Genomic DNA, 19,918 nt, shown 5'->3' with positions numbered 1-19,918 from the left:
ATTTCAACTTTTGAAATTTTCAACTTTTTGAAATTTTGATAAATTCAATTTTTGAATTTCTGATAATTTCAACTTTTTGAAATTTGATAATTTCAACTTTTGAAATTTTCATTTTTTTGAAATTTTTATAATTTCAATTTTTGAACTTTTCAACTTTTTGAAATTTTGATAAATTCAATTTTTGAATTTTTAATAATTTCAACTTTTGAAATTTTCAACTTTTTGAAATTTTGATAATCACAGTTTTTTGAGATTTTGAAAATTGAGTGAATTTTTGAAACTTGTGTGCCTCACTGGTCGCACCAATTATTCCAAACTAACTTGACTTAACTTATGCGATCGACCAAATGGCAGCTAGTTAGAACAAGGGGTCTTTCTGAATGTTGCTAAGACTTTCCTATTCTTATTCAACAGACAAAGTTTCTTTCACTAGTAAATAGGTATATTATTTCAAACATAGATGACACACATCAATTTTATATCAAGAGACATTGGGGTATGGATTGATGGTTATCGAGATAGAGATTTGAGATTTTGGTTATTAGGATGGTTGGGGGTCTCAGTATGAGAGTGGTTGTGAGAGTTGAGATTTTGAGAAAGTGATGAAGTGATATTTGGTATATTTTCGCTTGGCTTATATACCGTAGATTTTGATATTTTCAACATTCCATCTGTTGGTTAAACCAATCAGAAAGAAACAACACATGCTGTAATGTTTGCTTTTGGTGATATTTTATCAACCGAGCAAACACATAATTTCAAATAAGAACATATGGTAAAAATTTAATAATTGTGTTTCTGATTTCAATTCAGAACACACCCTCCCCCCTCTCGAGAAAAGATCCACTAGATCCACTCCCTACGTTACACTATAAAATTGATCCGCTTAAGAGGTGGAGGGAAAAGTAAAAAGAACCCTAGAATTTAATTCTGGAAGTGTAAATTTTTGAGTCCAGGTTGCTTTTTGTATCAAGTGATGTACAAGCTATAGTCACATTGCTTAGGTGGTTGCGGTTCAAATCCTCAATAGAAATGGTCACTCAGCGGTGGATGAGTGACTCTTTTGTTTCAGAGAAAATTTCTCTGTCAAATTTTTTCTTGGTTCTATCAGTTACCAATTTATTTCTTCAGAACTCCAATCGGTCATACAAAAATAGCGACCTTCAAGAAACTTTTTCCTGGACTTTGTTTGACTGGAACTGAAACACCTACGTTGTTGAGTTTGAACCAAAGAAGTCCTCGAGAAACTTTTCCGTGTTCTTGCGAACAAATTAAATCAAATCGCGGTTTTTCTTGGTGTTTCTGATCAGAAGCTTCAATAGTTTTCTTTGAGAGCCCTTTTGAGTTTAGAGTTTTAAACTGACTTGTTAATTGGGAAAAGTTCAGAAAAATAAGTCAGTCAGAGAAATAACAACTTTTAGACCTATATCAACAACTAAAATGCCCGAAGTTCTTCATTCGATACACTACCTATGGGAAACGGAGTTGTATGTTTTTAAAAGGCTTGGCTCATGCCATTTAGTTGAGGCTATTTTCGATTTTGGAAATTCAACCACACAAATAAAGGGTAAATTTGTTTCTCAGGCCATGTGATTTTTCCACAGCTTTTGCCCGCTGCTTGGCGCAGTTTGTTTACGAAAACAAACTCTTGCTGACATGCTTTTTGCCCGAGGTAATTAACCACTGAACTATGTACTTATCCGTACATTTCGTACACAGTAACTAAAAGAAACAGTATTTCCGGGTCCAAATTGCCCGAAAATCTTCAGAAATCATAACAAATTGTGGTAAGGTTGGACCAAAACTAATCAGACGAAAACTAAATACCCATTCAGAATTAGCGGATTCTAAGGCTTGGGGTTAGTACATTTTTTCAGCTATGAACTCGAAATTACCCGGAAGTTCTTTCCAGATTTCTCTCAAATTTAGATTCAATTTTTACCAAAAAAACTAGTTCAAGTCGTCTAGACTTATCCAGGGTTTGATGGTCGCGTCATTGATTTGGCTGTCATCTGTTTAAAAATAATTTTGATTGTTTACCATTTCGTTTCAGCTTCGTTTCAACCAATCAGAATTGAGCAGACGATCTCTGTTTTTACCATCATCTGGTAAATTGTGTGTATAAGTTGGACCGGATTAACAAAACCATCTTTATTTTGAGCTTAAATTGGATTTTTATCTTGTTTATCACAGAGGCTTGATTGCATTGCTACAAAATTGTTATTTTATTGCGGAATTTTATGATGTATGAATAATCTGGGTGATTCAATACTTACAAAATATTGAAGAAAAAACTTAAGCTTAACCGTGCTCCTTTATTTTCTGCCTCTAAAACATCTATTTGGCGGATCTTTTTAAATTCGAGACGACTGAAAGACGGATGCCTGTGGTACTTTTTCATTATTCATCAGACAAGCAAGACTTGGTACGATTGAGCGAGGAATGAAAGCTGATTTTGAGACTTGAATTATTGAAACGTGGTTGAAAAAGAAAGCAATCTTTTGTCACACATTCAGTTTTAGCCGCTCAAAATTATTCCTCGCCCATTATTCGTGTCGCTTCTCCTATTTATTATTCCATAACAGACGCCATAAAATTTATTGTGGTCAAATTTTCTTATGTTTCTCCCTTCCTTTGGTGAATTTTGGAAAATAGATCGATTTATAAAATTCGATTCGTGAAACGATTGTCGATATTATCCAAAATTGTACCAAGAACCCCGCGTCGCTTAAGTAATTTGGATAGCTGGTGCTGCCGTGCTTAGATATCCCAATTGTTCGTTGGAAGCATCTTGTTTGAGTATATTTCTTTCATTAATTATGAATGCCTCGTTCTATTTTGACAGGCAGCTATCAGCCAGAATTTAAAAATCAAGTCATTGTTCTCGGGCATTATTCGCCGCCTCTTTTGATTTCGGTAGGATTTACAATAAATCTGTGATTTTCCTGTGTTTCATTTGTGGCACTGTTGCTTTTTTAAACTGCGCCAGTTGGACATCACGACAAATATATTATTTTCTAAATTAGCATTCTGAAAGCATATTGTTGTTTGTTACAAAATAAAAAGTGGATATATCTAAATGTTCAAAACAGATTATAAAGTTGTGGTCTCAATTTAGATAAATACACTTTTGCATATTCTGAATTAGTTATACTACCCCTAATCATAATTTTCCGGGACTAAACATCCCTGATCCCGCCCCCTTTTTGTCAGCTAATCCCGAGAGAATTGCCAACTTTTGCAAAGTATGGATACGAGCAGCAGTGGAGTAGACAACACACTTAAACAAAAAACAGACCTGCCCAATAATACCTCAACACGATTCTGCTCTAGCTCCGCCCATCATCCCATTCAGCAGACTAGCACAAGTGAAAAAGTGTACACGGGCGACAATAGCAGCTCTTCTTTTTCCCATTCAAAAATTACTCCCTCGCATTTTATTAGCCAACCAGTGAAAGCAGTGCGAGCTGTCAGTAGCAGTGAATCAACGGCAAACAGCCCTGAGAACGGATCAGTGACATGCGCCAATAAAGCCCAAAAAGACTGTCAGTTAAAATACCCGCCAACCAGCACTGCAGATTCGAATTACAACCCCGCCTCTAATTTGGGTAGAAGCAAAAAATTTAATCCCGCCTCAAATTCACTTAGTAAAAAGTCGACTTGCAGTAAACTAATATCGGCTAAATTCATCGCAAGTGAGCTTATTTGTCTGCGGTGCAACGAGTTACTCAAAGAGCCCTTACTCACACCTTGTTGCACAAAAAACTTCTGCTCGCCTTGCCTTTTGCCCGACATAATTTCAAAAAAGACCTGCCCCTTTTGCCTGAAATTCCCGATCGATGTGCAAAAACTATCGATATCGGGAGAAATTGCTGATAAATTGAGCAGTCTTGAAGCTCCGGAGACTCGAGAGCAATCAGGACTGGAAATCATGAGGATCCTATCGTCCAAAACTGCTCTCAAAGAGCGAAGTGTCTTGAACATGCAGTTGCCCACGATGCCGGCAACATCGGCTGCGAAGCTAAACGACAAGCAGCTTTTTAACGAAGGCGTTGCAATGATGGCCAAAACCCAAAACGACTACCCTCTGCCAAGCAAATCCGTCAACAAAGACCTCGGTGGCGTGCTGAACGACCACGACTGTTTGAGCCATTTAAACTCGGAGAGTGTGAAATTATTGGTGGTCGGTGATTCGAAGAAGCAGCACGACTGTGTGGACCACGTGACCAAACTGATCCAGGGTCTTCAGATGCGAGTGACGTCACTGGAGACGGAGGTGAAGACGAGACACAGCAAGTACTCGAAGCGGGAGAAGAGTCTGCTGAGCAAAGTGGCCACTCTGCAGAATGAGGCACAGGTGCAGGCAGTCCACTACCAGGCCAAGATCAACACCCTCACCTCACAGCTATACTTTGCAAAGAGCCCTCACATGGCGACACACGAAGAAAAGCAACAGGTACTTTTGCAATATACTTTTGTAGCTGCTAGATTAGGAAACAAGATAGGGGTTCTAACGAAAGCAGTTGCTTGAATGTTACATTGACCCGTTTTTTAAGGTCTTAATTGATTTTTTTTGTAAGTTTTTGAAGATATATTTGAATGTGTGAAAAACTGTAGTATCATATTGCCACCTTTTATACAGTCTGAGCAATTCAAGCAAGCTTAATAATTGTGAAGATTATTGATAAAGTAAGAAATTTGAAAGGCGTAAGTTAATTTGCTTCCTCTGATTCTTAATCTTTTTTTTTGAAGAAGCAGATTTTCGAAATCAATTTTTGCTCCTCTGAAGAATCACTTTGAAGCTCGAACCTCTATGTTTATAATGTTAACTTAGATTTCTGGGCAGACAGTGTAAAAATGTATTTTTTTAGAGTTCGAATGACGCAAATGATCAGCCGGAGACATTTGAAGTGACTTTGCTCAGAGACGAGAACGGCTCATTCGGGTTCAACATCTCAGGAGGACACAGGGTACGAGAGGGTTTTAGTTTACTTCTTTTCCTTCTACGTTTCTTATGCATTCAGTGCAATAAATCATTGTTGAATTTCTGTAACCGCTGTGTCACAAATTCATTATTGGTGTTACTCACCCACCGTCTGATTATGTTCGAAGAAAAAACATTTTTTGTCTGAAAGAGCTGAAAAAAAAGAGATCCATATTAATGAGATGACACTTCCATCCAAACAAAGGCGAAATAATCTAGCAACATTATAAACTAATCCGTTTATTAACAGTTATAATCCGTTTATTAACTAAGATTTCTCTTGATCTAAAGTTTTCTCCCCGTGTTTCAGGAAGACAACCTGTCCTGTCCCATCTTCGTGTCCAAGGTGTCTGGCCAGAGTATCCAGGGATCCCCTCAACACAGTCCCCTTCAGACTGCAACTCTCGCACTCACCCAGCTCCAGTTGAATGACCAAATCATCAAGGTCAGTTGTTACCTTTAAACAAATTTGAAGTACTAAAGTTCTTCATAATCTGAGTTTATTTCGTTCAACTTTACAAAAAAAAAGAAAGCAAAATTTTCATCTTTGTCATTTTTTATTGAATATAATGAAGTTAATAATACTAATGTGAAGTTTATCATGACTGACATCATTTTTCAGGATTCAATAATCACATCCTTGTCTAAAGATACTTTGAGGTGCAGAAAAATAACATGGAAAATCATGGATCAGACGACATTTTGAAAGAGTTTTTTGGTTTTGATTTTTGTTTCAATTGTTTTTGAAAGGGTCTCTAAAGGTCTTTCAAAGAAATTTTTGATATCTTCTTTTTTGATAGATCGGCCTGTTGCTTCTATGTCTTAAGTGTTTTTCAAATTGATTATTTTCTATGCTGCTTTCATGTAAAATTAGTTGGTGTTGTATCAGCAGTAAAACTAATGGAACATAATGGAAGCGTCAGGCGACTCAAATATTGATTTTGGCTGCAGCAATGGTAATTCAAACACTTCCAGTATTTGATGAAATAACATAACCAAACAAAACTTGTCAGCAATTGTCAAAATTCCTTCAATTTTTTGCTCAAAACATGGTCAACGCCTCTTTTTGCAACGCAAATAAAAACCACGAGGCAGAATTTCCTGAAGTCATAAAATCTTACGCTTCTGACATTTGTTACAAAAATTTATAATTTATATCTATTCATGAAATCACTGAAGTGATGTGCATGGTCAAAAAAAACATCTGAAATTAATGAGGCGAAGCTAACTGTTCGCCAAGCCTCACTCCAATTCTTAACTAGTTACTGCAAATAGGAAACAACGATCGATCCTCTGAAATGCTAGTGAACATCATCGTCGCCCTAGTTTTTTGAATTGAGAAAGTTTTATTTCTTCATTATTTAAAAAGTATGATTAGTTCTGTAAATTTAATGGGGCGTCACAAAAAAACTGGGACGCAAATCATTTTAACCGGTCAATTTTAATAAACTACTCAAATCCATTTAAACACACCCATAAGCCAAAATACCCATTTTAAGGGGGTGGGCAATTTCTTCATGCCCCAATTACACCAAAAATATGTTAATTTCCCTATTGTCTGCTGAAAAAACATTAGTCACACGGAGCACAAAACATTTAAAAAACAAAAATGCGAACAAACAAATGCTTTTGTGAGCCGTAATATATCCATTTGAAAAATTTCACGCCTCGAGACACCTATTCGCCCATTGGGGAAATTGTGACTGTACTTTTAACATCTAATTCCCATTTGCGCAATCGCAATTGAGAGAAGCAAATTGTTTGAGAGAGGTAATTTCCACTCACAGAGTTTTTATGGGAGGAGATTTGAATTAAAAGTACCCTTAATGTACCACCCATATTGTTTGTTTCAATGGGCTTCTCTTCTCTTTTGTGTTGTTGTGTTGTATATGCTTCCAACCGCAAATTTCGTGACTGGCGATACATTTCCTGGGGCTATCAATGAAATGAGTACTTTTCTCATATTTTTGATTGGCAAGGAAAAGGGATAGGGTCAAGAAATGGCATGGGTCTTAAATTAAGAGATTGCCAAATGGGTTTGCAAAAGGGGAAATAGAAGCAAGAATGACTCAAAGGTGATAGGGGGAGACGGTGACAGTTAAGTTGATTGACAGTCAGACAATTTCGCAGATCGATGACAGGCAGGTACTCTCATGTCATAAATGACTCATATTTATAGTACTTTTTCATTCCCCGCTTCCCACAGTACAGTCATTCATTACTTTTCAATCTCAGCCTTTTGAATTGAAATTTATTTTTTTTTCTAATGAAAAAACTTGGCCCGAAATTAAAATGAAGCGAAATACTTTGCTAATTAAAGAGAAACGGAAATTTGATATCTCTTTCCCATGCTGATATTGACAGCCCAAGGAAATGATATTGTTCTGGGTATTCGTGATTTTTCCCAATTTCCTATACCAATAAACTAATGAGCTAAAGCTAAAATTGGTCGAGTTATTGCACGAGGGCTGCGTTTGGCTTCTAAAATTCCCCATTTTGACAAATTAGTGATTTTTAAATAATCTATCTGTAAACATTTTGGTACTATTTTAATTCATTTTACAGAATGAGAAAATTAATCTTCCTGTAGAAATGTGAGCAGATTAAGACAATTTTATTTAAACAGAGCTTGGTAGCAAACAAAATGAGGTGTTGGTGACTTTGACAGACATCTCAAATCAATCTAATTGGGGGTGATCAATATCCGAACCAATTCCCAAATTCCCAACTCAAAGATAAAGACGGAAATCTATAGCAAAGCTTGAACTGCAATCTATTTTCAGCTCCAGAGTAAAGAAATGATTTCATGTTTTTGAATCTGCTTCTAATGAGTGATTGTGATTTACTTTTGGCAACAGAAATTTATTGTTTTCAAAATATGTCGAGGGATTACCATCGAAGCGTTAATTTGTCGCAGAAAAACAAATTTATTCCTTTTAATAAATTTGATCCATATTTGTAATAATCCAACAAGAACATATGTCTCAACGTTTGACTCATGGCATAGATTTAAGAATCTTCTAAATTGGATCGAAAATTTAAAACAGTTTATTTCATTAAAATATTTTGTTTCTTTCTAAAAAATTGTTGAGTCTCTAACTGCTGATGCTTCTAGAATAGTCTAGAAGTTTATATGATAGAAAATAGTGCAAGTTTGTGAGCTGTGTTTAGGTCAACAACGTCGACCTGAATGGTTCAACTCACGAAGAAGCAGTTCAGATTATTAAGAACAGTCTGGACCCCGTGCAATTCACAATAGTCAGACATGTAATACCCCCTGACTTCGCAAACAGTTTAAACGGTTCGGTTTCTAAGAATGAAATGCAGACTGATTCTCAGAAAGAGAAAATTAGAGTTTGTGCGAGTTCAACTGTGGCCTGTCAAACAGATCCCTACTTGAGTTTTCTGTCAGCATCCGAGTAAGTGCTTTCCGATGAATGAGCCAATGAGCCGAAATTGCCTGCATGACCTGCCAACAAATTGATACATTTTTGAGTTATGAAACTCTAATGAGATATGATAATACGGTCCACATGTTCAAGAGAAGAAGGAACATAGCAAAACTCGCATTGTCTCTCTGAATAGCCTTGGAAATGGTCATCTGATGTTATATATTTTTAAACTATTTAAATTTACAAGAAATCGAAGCGGTCATATTTGTCAAATTTAAACGTAGCGTTCGAAAAGGAAATTTACTGAGATTTTTAAGATGTATCTGGGTATAAGAAATTTTATCAAGAGCTTTGATTTGTGTATATCAAATTTCTGTTTCTCCAGCTGGTACGATGGTGACCTGCCCCCGCTGCCTTCTTTCGTGGATGATCCCGAACTGTGGGGCAGTATGACTGACATCGAGACCATCACTTGTGACACCCAACTGCTGGACCATGAACTCCACCAGCAACTGCAGCAGGACAACACCACCCCCGGGGACTCTAGCCTGTCCGCCTCCGATGACGTCATCGCCAGTCTCCTCCAGATCAACAACTACGACTTTGAATACGAGGTCCGAATGAACATACACTACACCACTGGCGAATTTTGGGCCGGTGTTTTTATGTAGATTTGGGAGAGCTCGCAAAATCAATTTGGTAGATCTAAAAAAAAATGGTCGACAATATTTTTGAACATTTTTTTTGAAAATCCGCCACCCCTCGAGAAAATCCTAGATCCGTCCCTGCACTACACTCGCTAAACCTAACTGAAATGCAGTTCATCAGTCTGAATATCATTTGTTACTACTATGGAAACAATTGGAGTATTTTTTGAAGTTATTCTGAAAATCCAAGTTCTCTTTTGATTAACACTGAATTGTTTTTTTTTTACCGAAACGCATTTCTTTTTCTTTTTCGCTTTTCAAACTGCTTTTGTTTTCATTCAAAGAGACTTTTTATACTTTTGCTTAAATTGTAATGGCTGTTTTCTTTTGTCTGTGGACTTCTGTCAACAGGTGACTGACCCCTGCACTTAAAACAATCAAAAAAGACTCGTTGTTAAACTTCTAACAGACGAGCGTTTTCAAATCGTCTCAGCATTTACAAAGAGGCTCTTTGCACCAGTTTGCAAAGTGGTTCTATTTAACTTACTGCAAAAACACCTTTCGAGATTTAATTAGTGATTAGTTTCGATCTGTTTCATTTTTGTTGCCGGCGCCTGGAACTAACTAACAAATATGGTTTAATAATTGTCGGTTTTAAAGTCTACTGTTTAAGTAGTGGTAACTCAAAGCTTAATCCAAAAATATTGCATTCATCATAAATTTAGGCACCTGCGGAATGGCCTGGATTTTTAGCCTACGACTATACCATGTTCATGTTGAATGCACCCGTTCTCGTCCGATCACCGAAGTTAAGCACACCTGGATTTAAAGTAGTTGGGTGATTTTTGATAGATGAACAAATGTCCCATTTATCTCCTTTTTAACCCGAGGCGACGAGCCTTCCCTTACAATGTTGACCCCAAAAAGTGTATACTTGGTTGTGACAAACACAGCACTTAAAACATTTCAAAAGAGCAGACTTTATTCTGTCTAAGCCATTTCTGGCAACTCGTAAACCCGGTTTGTTTTGCTCCGGAAGGCGCTCCGAAGTCTGGAGAACGTACCGATTTACGGCGATCCAAACAGTTCAACAGCAAACTGGCAACATTCAATTTCCAGAGCTTTCAAAGCCTAGTTGCACAAACAACTGCTGGGCTAATTGTACAACAACATACGAAGAGCAATAAAAACAGTAGTTTGCAAAGAAAAAGAATGAATTGGTAACTTAGAACCAAAACCAGCCTTAGCAAGATTGTATTCGGAAAGAATTCATGGTGATATAATTTTGCTCATGTGGGGCAACCTAATAAAGCGTGCTTGAAATCAGCGAAGCAAAAAATTTACGAGTTAAATTTAGACAATATTTAATGAAGCTCATATAGTAGGATTGGTTTTGGTTGTTTGGTTGGCGGCACCGGTTGCAAAAACTTTCAGCTATTTTTTAATTAATTCCGGCCGCCGGACAAAATCAAAATAACTCGCATACCAAATGAAAGTGATTCGAATTTCTTAAACGACATGAAAACTTTTAAACAATGAAACGCATAACAATTTTAGATAAAACTACCCTCACACAAATAAATTAAATTGAAACTGAGGTAAATTTTCTATCAAATGCAGCTCCAGGTTACCTGAAAAATAGCGTAAGCAAAAATTTTTGGTCGAACCGACTACCGTTAATTTAATTTCTTAAAACAACCTAATTATCGTTATAGATAGTTTCAATAGACACTTCTTGAGAAAAAACTCGCCTTCGTTTGATCACAAACTAAACCCTGTTTTAGGAAGTGGTGCTGGAGAAGAGTAGCCCTGATGAGAAGCTGGGCATCACAGTGTGTAAGGGGGCACCCAACACCACCTTCTCACAACTGTTCGTCAGCAAGGTCAGCCAAGTTCACATTACTACCCCGCAAACTATTCAAATCATGCTACTTTCGTCCGTTTCATTGGTATAAACCTGAGAAGGTCGGAAAATCTTCAAATGTTCATAAAATTTTTCATTCGTTTTGGACTCAATAAAATCAATGGAATGTGAGACCACCGAAATCTGTAGACATTTTTTAAAGCGATCAAATTAAATTGTTAAATTTCATGTTAAATGCATATTCAATTCCATGTTAAAACATGGAAGTTTAAATCTAAAAAGGCGGCTCTGCAGCATTTAACATCAGCGAGCGGCAACACTGCGAGAGTCGTCGCTTCGAGCCCCACTTCAGTACTGCTCGGAGGGCTCACCGTTTAGAGGGTAGCGCCGGGGCTATGAAAAAGACTCCAACACTGCCCTTGAGTTGAAACGACTTTTTAAAAAAACACCTGTATAAATGACACAGCATTAACCGGCAAAAAACTCTGATTAAATACATACCAGGTACATGCATTATCATTAATCTGCAGTTAATAGTGCTGAAGTTTACACCTATTAGGAGGTCTTTGTCGGTGCAAAATTGTTGATTTGTTCACAATCAATTGTTTCAAACCACTATTACGTCCCGCCGTCATTCGAAAAACTATCGCGACTGAAGTACCTTTTAAGGACATGTCCCGTGGCACACACTTACATTGATACAAGTCGTCTCTTTTGTTCAACTAACAACAATGCCTAACTATTATGTATTCAGATAGCTCTTTTGTCAGATCTGACTGTGCTAAACAGCTTGTCATCCAGACGTCAATCATCCCGGTGCAGTCATGCTTTGCGTTTTTCATGAATGGTGGTAAACGCGACTTATACCAGATGTTTAGATTATGTGAATAATGAATGAAAATTATGGCATATTCTGAATGTATTACTCATTGGTATGAAAAACATTTGAATAGAATGTTGGACCTTTTTTTAATAAACAAGACCAAGCGTTATATCTAAGATTTATTGGTCTGGTATGAAAATGAGATACACGAAGAGCCAAGTTTCGATACATGGCAATAAAAAAAATTCCCTTGTTTCAGCCGACCAATCTCAAATAATATGTCAAAATCATAATCGTACGATTTGTTTTCGTATGACTTATTTAAAGAATCTGCATTTTCGCAGCTCAAAATTAGCTGAATAATAAGCAACAAGGAGCGGAAATAAATAAATACTTTTCCTTACTTCTTATTTTTTGCTCATAATTAAGAAAAAAAAGTTATCAAGAAAACTTTGCCAAGAGAAACACCAAAAAAAAACTTTTTAGAAATAAACCCACATTAAAGTTTGGGAGGAACCATCAGGATTAATTCCTTCATGCGCGGATGATATCACGCGAAGTCCGATGCAAAAACTAGATGATTTCCAGAAAATTCTGATGAAAAAAGTGTTGGTTTTTATGCAATTATAAGATGAAGTTTGAAGCTTTTTTCACTTCATTTTTTCATCACCAGAAAAAAATTAGAGTAACTTTTTATAACCCTGCAGTTACTTTTTTCACACAGTATCTCACAGTAAATATACCAGAGATCAAAGTGGTTAAATAAAAACTGAAAAACGGATCTGTTAGAGATCGTATAGCGACTAGATCAAAATAATGCGCTATCCTGAAAACATATTTGAGGTTCAATTTTCTGTTGCAGGTGGAGGATAGTTCTCTGGCAGCGATTGACGGGCGAGTGTCCATGGGTGACCAGATAGTGCGCATCAATGGCAAAGACGTCTCAGACACCACGGACATCGGGAAACTGTTTGAAGTGAGCAATGGCGAGAACAGCAGCAGTCTCAAGATCACTCTCCTTATCTCAAGACCTCTCTTCAGCGTGAGAATTCAATGTTTATTGAATAAGACATCTATTTAGATGTTGATACATTTTGAAGTTGAGCTTCAGTTCTCAATATTTTATGTGTTAGATTTGGGAAGTCATTTTGAAGTGAAATAAGTCCTGAATTAATAAATCTGTTCCGCGCCGAAGTGTACTTTCATTGAATGTAAAATGAAATTGTTACGAAAATAAAAAAAAATAAAAAAGTTTATGTCGACTGACTCTGAATGTGTTTCGAATTTCAGGCCAAGCCGAGTATCTTTGACCTCTGTGAGGTGGAGGAACAGACATTGGAGGAGATGGCAGCCAATCAGAGCGAGGCAAGCAGCAACTCAGTCGCGGAAGAATCCAGAAGCGAAGGGTTTGAAAACATATACGAAGAACCTCAAACGCCTACTATAAGGAGACGAAACAAGAAAGAAGATGCCGACACCAGAGATCGAAGCGGAGTAAAGGAGACTGGAATGTACTTTGCCGACAAGGACAGCGGCCTCGACTGCGATTCATCAGTGCGAAACGACTCGTTGTCAGAAACCGGCGACCACGACCGAACTCGTTCGTTCACTGGTGAGTCGGGAATCTACACAGCCGAGAGCATTTTCTCGTCGGAAAACACTGAGTATCCTTTTGTGTCGTCAGGAACTGCAAAGAAGCTGACAAGATCGTCACTGATGAATGCTCAGCAGCAGCAAGTAATTTCAAAACCTGTTATTTCTGTAAAAGTCATTGCAGAAAAGCCGACTAAAACCGAAATTTTTCCGGATGACGCAACAACTGATTCGTTCAACATGAGCATAGACGAAGCTTCGTTGCCTTTTACAGACGAGGACGAAAACGTTTACGAGAATGTTGATCACATTTTACCCGAGGAAGATGAAAATAGGCGCTCGGTTTCCCCGCCCCCTTTGCCAAGACCAAATTTGATGCGAAGGGAAGCTGCAAATCAATATCAAAACATACCATTGGCGAAGGACAAAAACCGAAAGACTTTTGCAAACGAGAACTGCAACATGCTGAGTCCGAGTTTTGATGAGAGACGAGCTCAGCTGGACCTCGATTTTGAAACTGTGAAAGGTATTCGAGAGAAAGGAACTCTAAAATTACGTAAGCAGATGAAAACTCTGAGTCGAGAAAGCGTAATGGATGAACGCGACTACGCAACAATTTGCAGTACGGCGCCTCCAAATACACCCTTAAAAACTAATCAGAATGTTCCGGAAGTTTCTCGAAAATACCTGAACGCAAGAGAAAGTGCAGCACAAAAGTCATCACGCAGTTTCCAGGAATTCAACAAACGCTTTTCTGAGAGAAGCAAAATTAGAAGAAATGACAGTATGTTATCAATTCCTACACATGCAAAGCAATATAGAAGCTACCTGCAACTTGTGAAGTTGCATGAGCAGCAACAAGATAGGGAAACCTTGGCTTCCGAATGGAAGGTCAAAATTCGGCCCGACGGGTCAAGGTACATAGCAAAGGTCAACACTAGCAATACTTCACTAAACAGTAGTAGTGGATGGAGTGATCGAAAAGCAAATCGAGCCAAGGTTTTGAGAGATCGGACTGAGAAATTAAACAACGAAAGAGCTTCGGGATGTCTGACTACTGACGACGAAGCAGCGAGCGAGTTGAAAGTCGGTAGGTACTGGTCACGCGAAGAACGAACGAGACAATACATGATTAGTCAGGAGAAGAAAATGCGGAAACAGATGATGGAAAATTCCAGGAACCAGTTTCTGGACGAAAGTCTGAACTCGACTTTGAAGCGAAAGAGAATGATGGCCCAACAGGCAGCGCTGGCAACGGCTGATAAAAACAAGATATTAGATACTTTCATTACAATTCAGGAAATCATGACTCACGGCTCAAACCTGCACTCGAATCCACTTCTGTCTGTAACAACAGTTTAGACAATTAATAAGCCGCTGCTTCACAAGACGTAGTTTCAGATCACCAGAAACTGAAGTTTGGTTTTTGTTTGGTTCTGATCAAAGAATGATTTTTTTCTGTTTTGCTTAGAATTTTAAAAAGATTCATAGATCCTAATTGATTGAATGCTTTATGTTAAAATCAGAATGAATTTAACTTGTTAAATTTGAGAGATTATCATATTTGATTTTGAAAATTAACGTTTCTGTTATACTCTGTTTTACGCAGAGGTGTAGAAAAGGTTTTCGGACCAAACTATATTCAAAGTTACTTTGATGCGAAGTAGACCAACGGCTGCATCTAAAATTTTCAAAATTATGACTGACCAAAAAGTCTTATATGCTCAATTTTTTGGCTTGCATTTCATTTAATCAACAGGTAATACCACTGTGGAATTACTAGTTGATTAAATCGTTGCAGGAAACGTTGTCGGCGTTTTTGAACGCTGATCCGATTCGATGTATTCTTCGAGTTCTCCCAGAGCATTGTAACGAAAAACTATTCTGGCCAAAATTTCTGCATGTCGCGGAAATACTTGCAAAAAAACAAGTCAAAAAGCCATATTTAAAATTTCGATGTTTTTGGGTGCACATCATTGCCCACAATTTGTTTTGTATTTGCGGAAAAAATTCTTATAAAATTAAAACAATTTGAGATCAGGGGCGGATCCAAGATTTTCTCGAGGAGGGGGGGGGGGGTGGAGGGTGAGAGATGATTTTAAAAATTGGTATATATTGGCGCCAAAGGCCACTTTAGAAAAATTTTAGGGTCCTTCAGCCAAAAATGAATGCCTCAAAATAGTACAAAGGGGAACCCTTTGGGTCGGCAGGGGGTCAAATACCTGAGAGGGCGGCGACCGCCTGAGAACCCGTCCCCCTAAATCTGCCCCTGGTTGGTATGATAATGGAAATCAAATAATATCGAAAACTTAAATTTAGACAAAATGATCAAATTATTGAAAGGGAGGAAATTCTTTTCACGGGTTGGCAGCAAAACTAGGTATAATCAGCAGTTTAATTAGAGAGCGATAAAAAAATAGTGAAGCAACTTCTATATCAATGGAAAGTTAACTGCCTGTTGAGATCTGATTTCGTGATAAGACATCGCGCGATATCGCGTGACATCGTGCGATATCCAATCATGTTCTTATTTTGAACCAAAAAGTGGGAAGTGACTTCTCTATAAAGTGAGAGGTCATTTCTCCAAAACATAACACTCCTCCTTTCAAAACAAGTACTACATCATAGCCCACACTAGCATGGAGGTTCACTTTTACCATGTCCCATACAATGTTAGCAAGATCACTTGTTTTCTGTCCTAGCTCAAAAATCCTGATCAATTTACCTGCTCTGCTTTCAAACTTCTTATTCTCCCCTATCTTTGAACCTAACCTCATGTCCATGCTCTGAAACTTCTTAACCTAGCATAAGTTTCTCGACTCCTCCTTACCTCGTTCAACTAATGACGTGTTAGTTTTTGGATGAGCTCTAGACTCATTTTTCAGCTCAACCTCTTGCATTATATCATCGTCATTTATCATCAAGTTCTCATTTTGTTCACTAACTTTCTCGATCTTTTCGACTCTGAACTCTGAAGAATTGTTTTGCCTTTTATCAACACTTGTTTTTTTTGTGATTTCTAAATCCTATTATTTTCCAAATAAAAAGACTTCCTCGCTCACTAAGTGGATAAACGGTACCATTTCCTTGTTCAATACTTAACTTTTCTCCAAAAACTACTTTAGCTCCTCCTCCAGTAAGTTTTGAGACACTAAATTTTCTGAGTTTCCTGGCACATAGAAACAATAACTCATTGAAATTTTGTACGAATTTCCTTGAGAATCTGTCACAAAAAAACTCAACTCTTCCTTTACCTGAAACCTTAGTTTCCGTTTTGTTAGCGTTCTCAACAGTTTCGCTAAAACTCTGGTTCAACTCAACAAATAAATTCCTTTCCTTTATCATACTGCTAGTTGCGCCTCAATCCATAACTAGGTCACCGTCGACTCTCTCGGCTGAGTTGAAAAAGCTAAAATAATTTCATTTGTTTCAGCCAACTGCTGGTTTCTTACGCTGTTTCTCTCAAAGTCCTTCTTACAATCCCGATCTATGTATCCTATTTCTGAGCACCTGAAACATTTCACAGGAGGTCTATCATTAGATGACTGGTTAACCTTATTCACTAACTTAGATCTACAATGAGCTGCTATGTATTCTGTCTTATTGCACTTGAAACACGTTTTTATCCTAGAAATAAACAAATGTTCAGTATTATCATTCTCATTCCTATGATTCCTATGATCACATTCAAAGTTTAACAAGTCTTTCTTAACTTCGTTCAAGTTCTTATTATCTTTGCTAAACTTAACCAAAGTACAAAGCGCATTGAACTCTTTTGGTAGGCCTTTAAGAATGATTGACACAAACATCTTTTCTTTTAAACTCTCGTCTACTTCATCTAAATTATACTGCAACTCTTCAGCTCTAGTGATATAATCGACTAGACTCTCATTAGGTTTTCTTTTTATCGAAGTTAAATCTGAAATCAGTTGCTGCAGTCTCAGTCTCTCGGCGATTTTGAACCTTTTGCACAAAATTTCCCAATCTGTACTTCCCTTGCTTTTTTAGGGTCCTAAAAACAAAACAGATTTTTGTCTTAACATTGGACCAACTCATTTCAAACATGCAATTATTTTTCACCTATAATTTCTCTCCCTTTTCTTAAAGATGCCTCTCTCTGTTCTACAGTAGCCTTATTTCTTATTTCTAACACTGGGTGCAAAAGTTTCTCATCTACCTCTCTATTGATAACCATATTCAGTTAAAGATGATAAATTCTAGCCTCAAATTGCTCTGCAAAGTACAAAAAATCTTCTTCCTTTCCTGAAAACACTATTCTCACTGACTTAGACATTTTTCATCTAAAAGTTATTGCTCTGAACAAATACTTTATGTTCCACGTACTTTTCAATGACAAAAATTCAGTCTATTTTATATCAGCAAACATATCGCAGCGCATAATACAAGTAATCATGTATCTCTTTACCTAAGTCTGATCCAAAACCTAAAGGTAAGCTTACTGAATAACACATCAGCGATTTAGCAAAGCTAAGGCTACTTCACATACTTCATACGTAGCAAAAAATATTAACAAAATACAAGTTTAGGAGTGTTTTCTTTTGTGGAACTTCTGTTATTTAAATCAAGTTCGAGTTCAGATCTCGGAATACGATCTTCCCAAGCAACAACAAATATCTACAAGTTTATAAAAACAACATATCAATTGCGTTTATCAAATTGAACAGTTTGTCAGTTTCTATCTATCACTGTTTCTTTCTCTCTCTCCTCTGTGTGAGTGTCTTTCTCACGCTTGCTTCTTTCGGCTTTTCTTCTGACTCCAGACTTCACTGATCACTGAATTCTCTCAATGCCCTGTCTCAATGACTCTTTGAATTGCTCTGTTGTCTATCTGCCAGTTCACTATCTTCTTTGTGACTTTTTCCTTGGTTGTCTTTTCTGTGACTTTAACTGTGTCAACAATTTACAGCTTGCTCTCTCAAAATTTTTTCTTAAATCAGTCCATTTTGACTTTCGCCACGTGTTTTAGCAGTTGGGCCCATAACCTTTCACAGGTTGGCAGCAAAACTAGGTATAATCAACAGTTTAATTAGAGAGCGATGAAAGAGTAGTAAATCAACTTCTATATATCTGGAAAGTTAACCGCCTGTTGAGATCTGAACTCGTGATATGACATCGCGTGACACCGTGCGATATCCAATCATGTTCTTATTTTGAACCAAAAATTGGGAAGTGACGTCTCTAAAAAGTGACAGGTCATTTCTCCAAAACTTAACAATTCCGAACCCCAGACCACCATCCATTACGTTTCAATGCAACTGTGATTCAAAAACCCTCAAATGTGGTACAAGCTTCGTGCAGATGCGATCTCCAGCTCTGATCCGAAAAAAAAATTATGCAGTATCAAAAATAATTTTCAGCCCGCAAAAAGCTGCTCTTAGCATCAATCTCTTTACGACTTTTTCTGTCTAAACCTTTAATTTGTATTTATTTTGCAAAAAAAAAAGATTTTGAAAGGCAATTGATTACATAATTTTTACTATGCAATGTTACATTCGAATTTATGGACAAAAATAGCCCACAAAATGCTTATAATTTTTGTATTACATTTGAATTTAAGATAACAAAATAAATAAACTTTTTTGCGCTACTTTTGTCCATAGATTCAAATGTAGTGGCTAACATGAAGTTTGTCCGAATAAAAGCAGAGTTAGTATGAAACCACGAAGCGTTTATAAACAGCTAGTATTTCAGGAGTTGTCGTGAATATCAAAAACTTAAAGCTCTAAAAATAGCACACGAGGTGTCATTAAGGACTTAAAGCCCAATTAAGTTATCCGGAGTTAAGCAAGATGAAGAAAAGATACCCAACTTTTCAAACATGCCTTGAAAAAATTGGCAGATGTATATCTAAACGTCAACTGCATGTTTGTTAAACTTTTAAAAAGTGCTAATTGAAAACCGGTCAAAAAAAATCATTGAAAAATTTAAACGCGTTTTTCAGAAACTGAGTTACATTTAGACCAAAAAAGAAGAGAACAAAAAATGCCCAGAATTTTACCAGAATTATTTTGAAAAACGAAACCAAAACTATACCTCAAAAATGCTTCATTTTGCATTTTTGCTTTTTTTTCCAGTTGATTAAGATTTAAAATTATTTGAAATAATTAGACTAACAAATAAATCACACGAAGCAATTCACACAACCTAACAGTTTTCTAGAAGTGTAAAAATTCTAAAAATCTTGAGAAATCTGGAATATAATTTTGCTTGATACTTTTTTACTATATAAAAAAATAAATATTTGCTTAAAATCATATTTCAAAGATTTTTTTTTTGCAAAATTTTGGATAATTTATTCTTCTAACATTTTGCTGTTTTTGGAATGTGCAAGAAGTTTCTTGTGACACACAATGACCGAATTTTGGTGTAAAATTCTGATTGCAGTTTTTTCAGAACAAATTGCATCATAGTAGTTGTGGTGCGATTCTAAGCAGCATTTGTTTTAATCAATTTTTGTCTAATCTTAACTTGATTTGAGAAATACGAGTTTGAAGTTTCAAATGTTAAAAGTTTTGTCCGGATAATACAAATCAGCACTGTTATTTTTGGAAATTTTTCATATGAAAACGTTATTGGAGCAAGACTGCTTGTACC

At 36.8% G+C, this 19,918-nt stretch overlaps 1 protein-coding gene across 2 annotated transcripts; it reads left to right on the top strand.

Annotated features, from left to right (window-relative positions):
- The first annotated feature begins 1,590 nt into the window (after window positions 1-1,590).
- On the top strand, window positions 1,591-14,897 carry LOC134844893 (PDZ domain-containing RING finger protein 4-like). Of its 2 annotated transcripts, XM_063861729.1 has the most exons (9): window positions 1,591-1,859; window positions 2,054-4,456; window positions 4,872-4,970; window positions 5,295-5,429; window positions 8,156-8,403; window positions 8,762-8,990; window positions 10,808-10,906; window positions 12,573-12,752; window positions 13,001-14,897. In XM_063861729.1, the coding sequence occupies exons 2-9, from the start codon at window positions 3,248-3,250 to the stop codon at window positions 14,663-14,665; spliced, it is 3,864 nt and encodes a 1,287-aa protein (XP_063717799.1). In that variant the 5' UTR covers window positions 1,591-1,859; window positions 2,054-3,247; the 3' UTR covers window positions 14,666-14,897. The 2 variants fall into 2 exon arrangements, with proteins under 2 accessions (XP_063717799.1, XP_063717792.1); XM_063861722.1 differs by having other exon boundaries at window positions 1,591-4,456.
- Window positions 14,898-19,918: the final 5,021 nt, after the last annotated feature.

This window comes from Symsagittifera roscoffensis, chromosome 1 (assembly GCF_963678635.1).
Source record: "Symsagittifera roscoffensis chromosome 1, txSymRosc1.1, whole genome shotgun sequence".
Lineage (NCBI taxonomy): Eukaryota > Metazoa > Xenacoelomorpha > Acoela > Convolutidae > Symsagittifera > Symsagittifera roscoffensis.
Note: the sequence above shows the minus strand (reverse complement) of the source record. Positions and strands in the feature narration are given on the sequence as shown.

Bases quoted from the DNA above. Each gene is read 5' to 3' on its own strand.
- LOC134844893 (XM_063861729.1), top strand. From the start codon at position 3,248: ATGGATACGAGCAGCAGTGGAGTAGACAACACACTTAAACAAAAAACA. The intron at 4,971-5,294 runs GTACGAGAGGGT...CCCGTGTTTCAG, and splicing joins ACATCTCAGGAGGACACAGG to GAAGACAACCTGTCCTGTCC. The intron at 8,991-10,807 runs GTCCGAATGAAC...ACCCTGTTTTAG, and splicing joins ACTACGACTTTGAATACGAG to GAAGTGGTGCTGGAGAAGAG.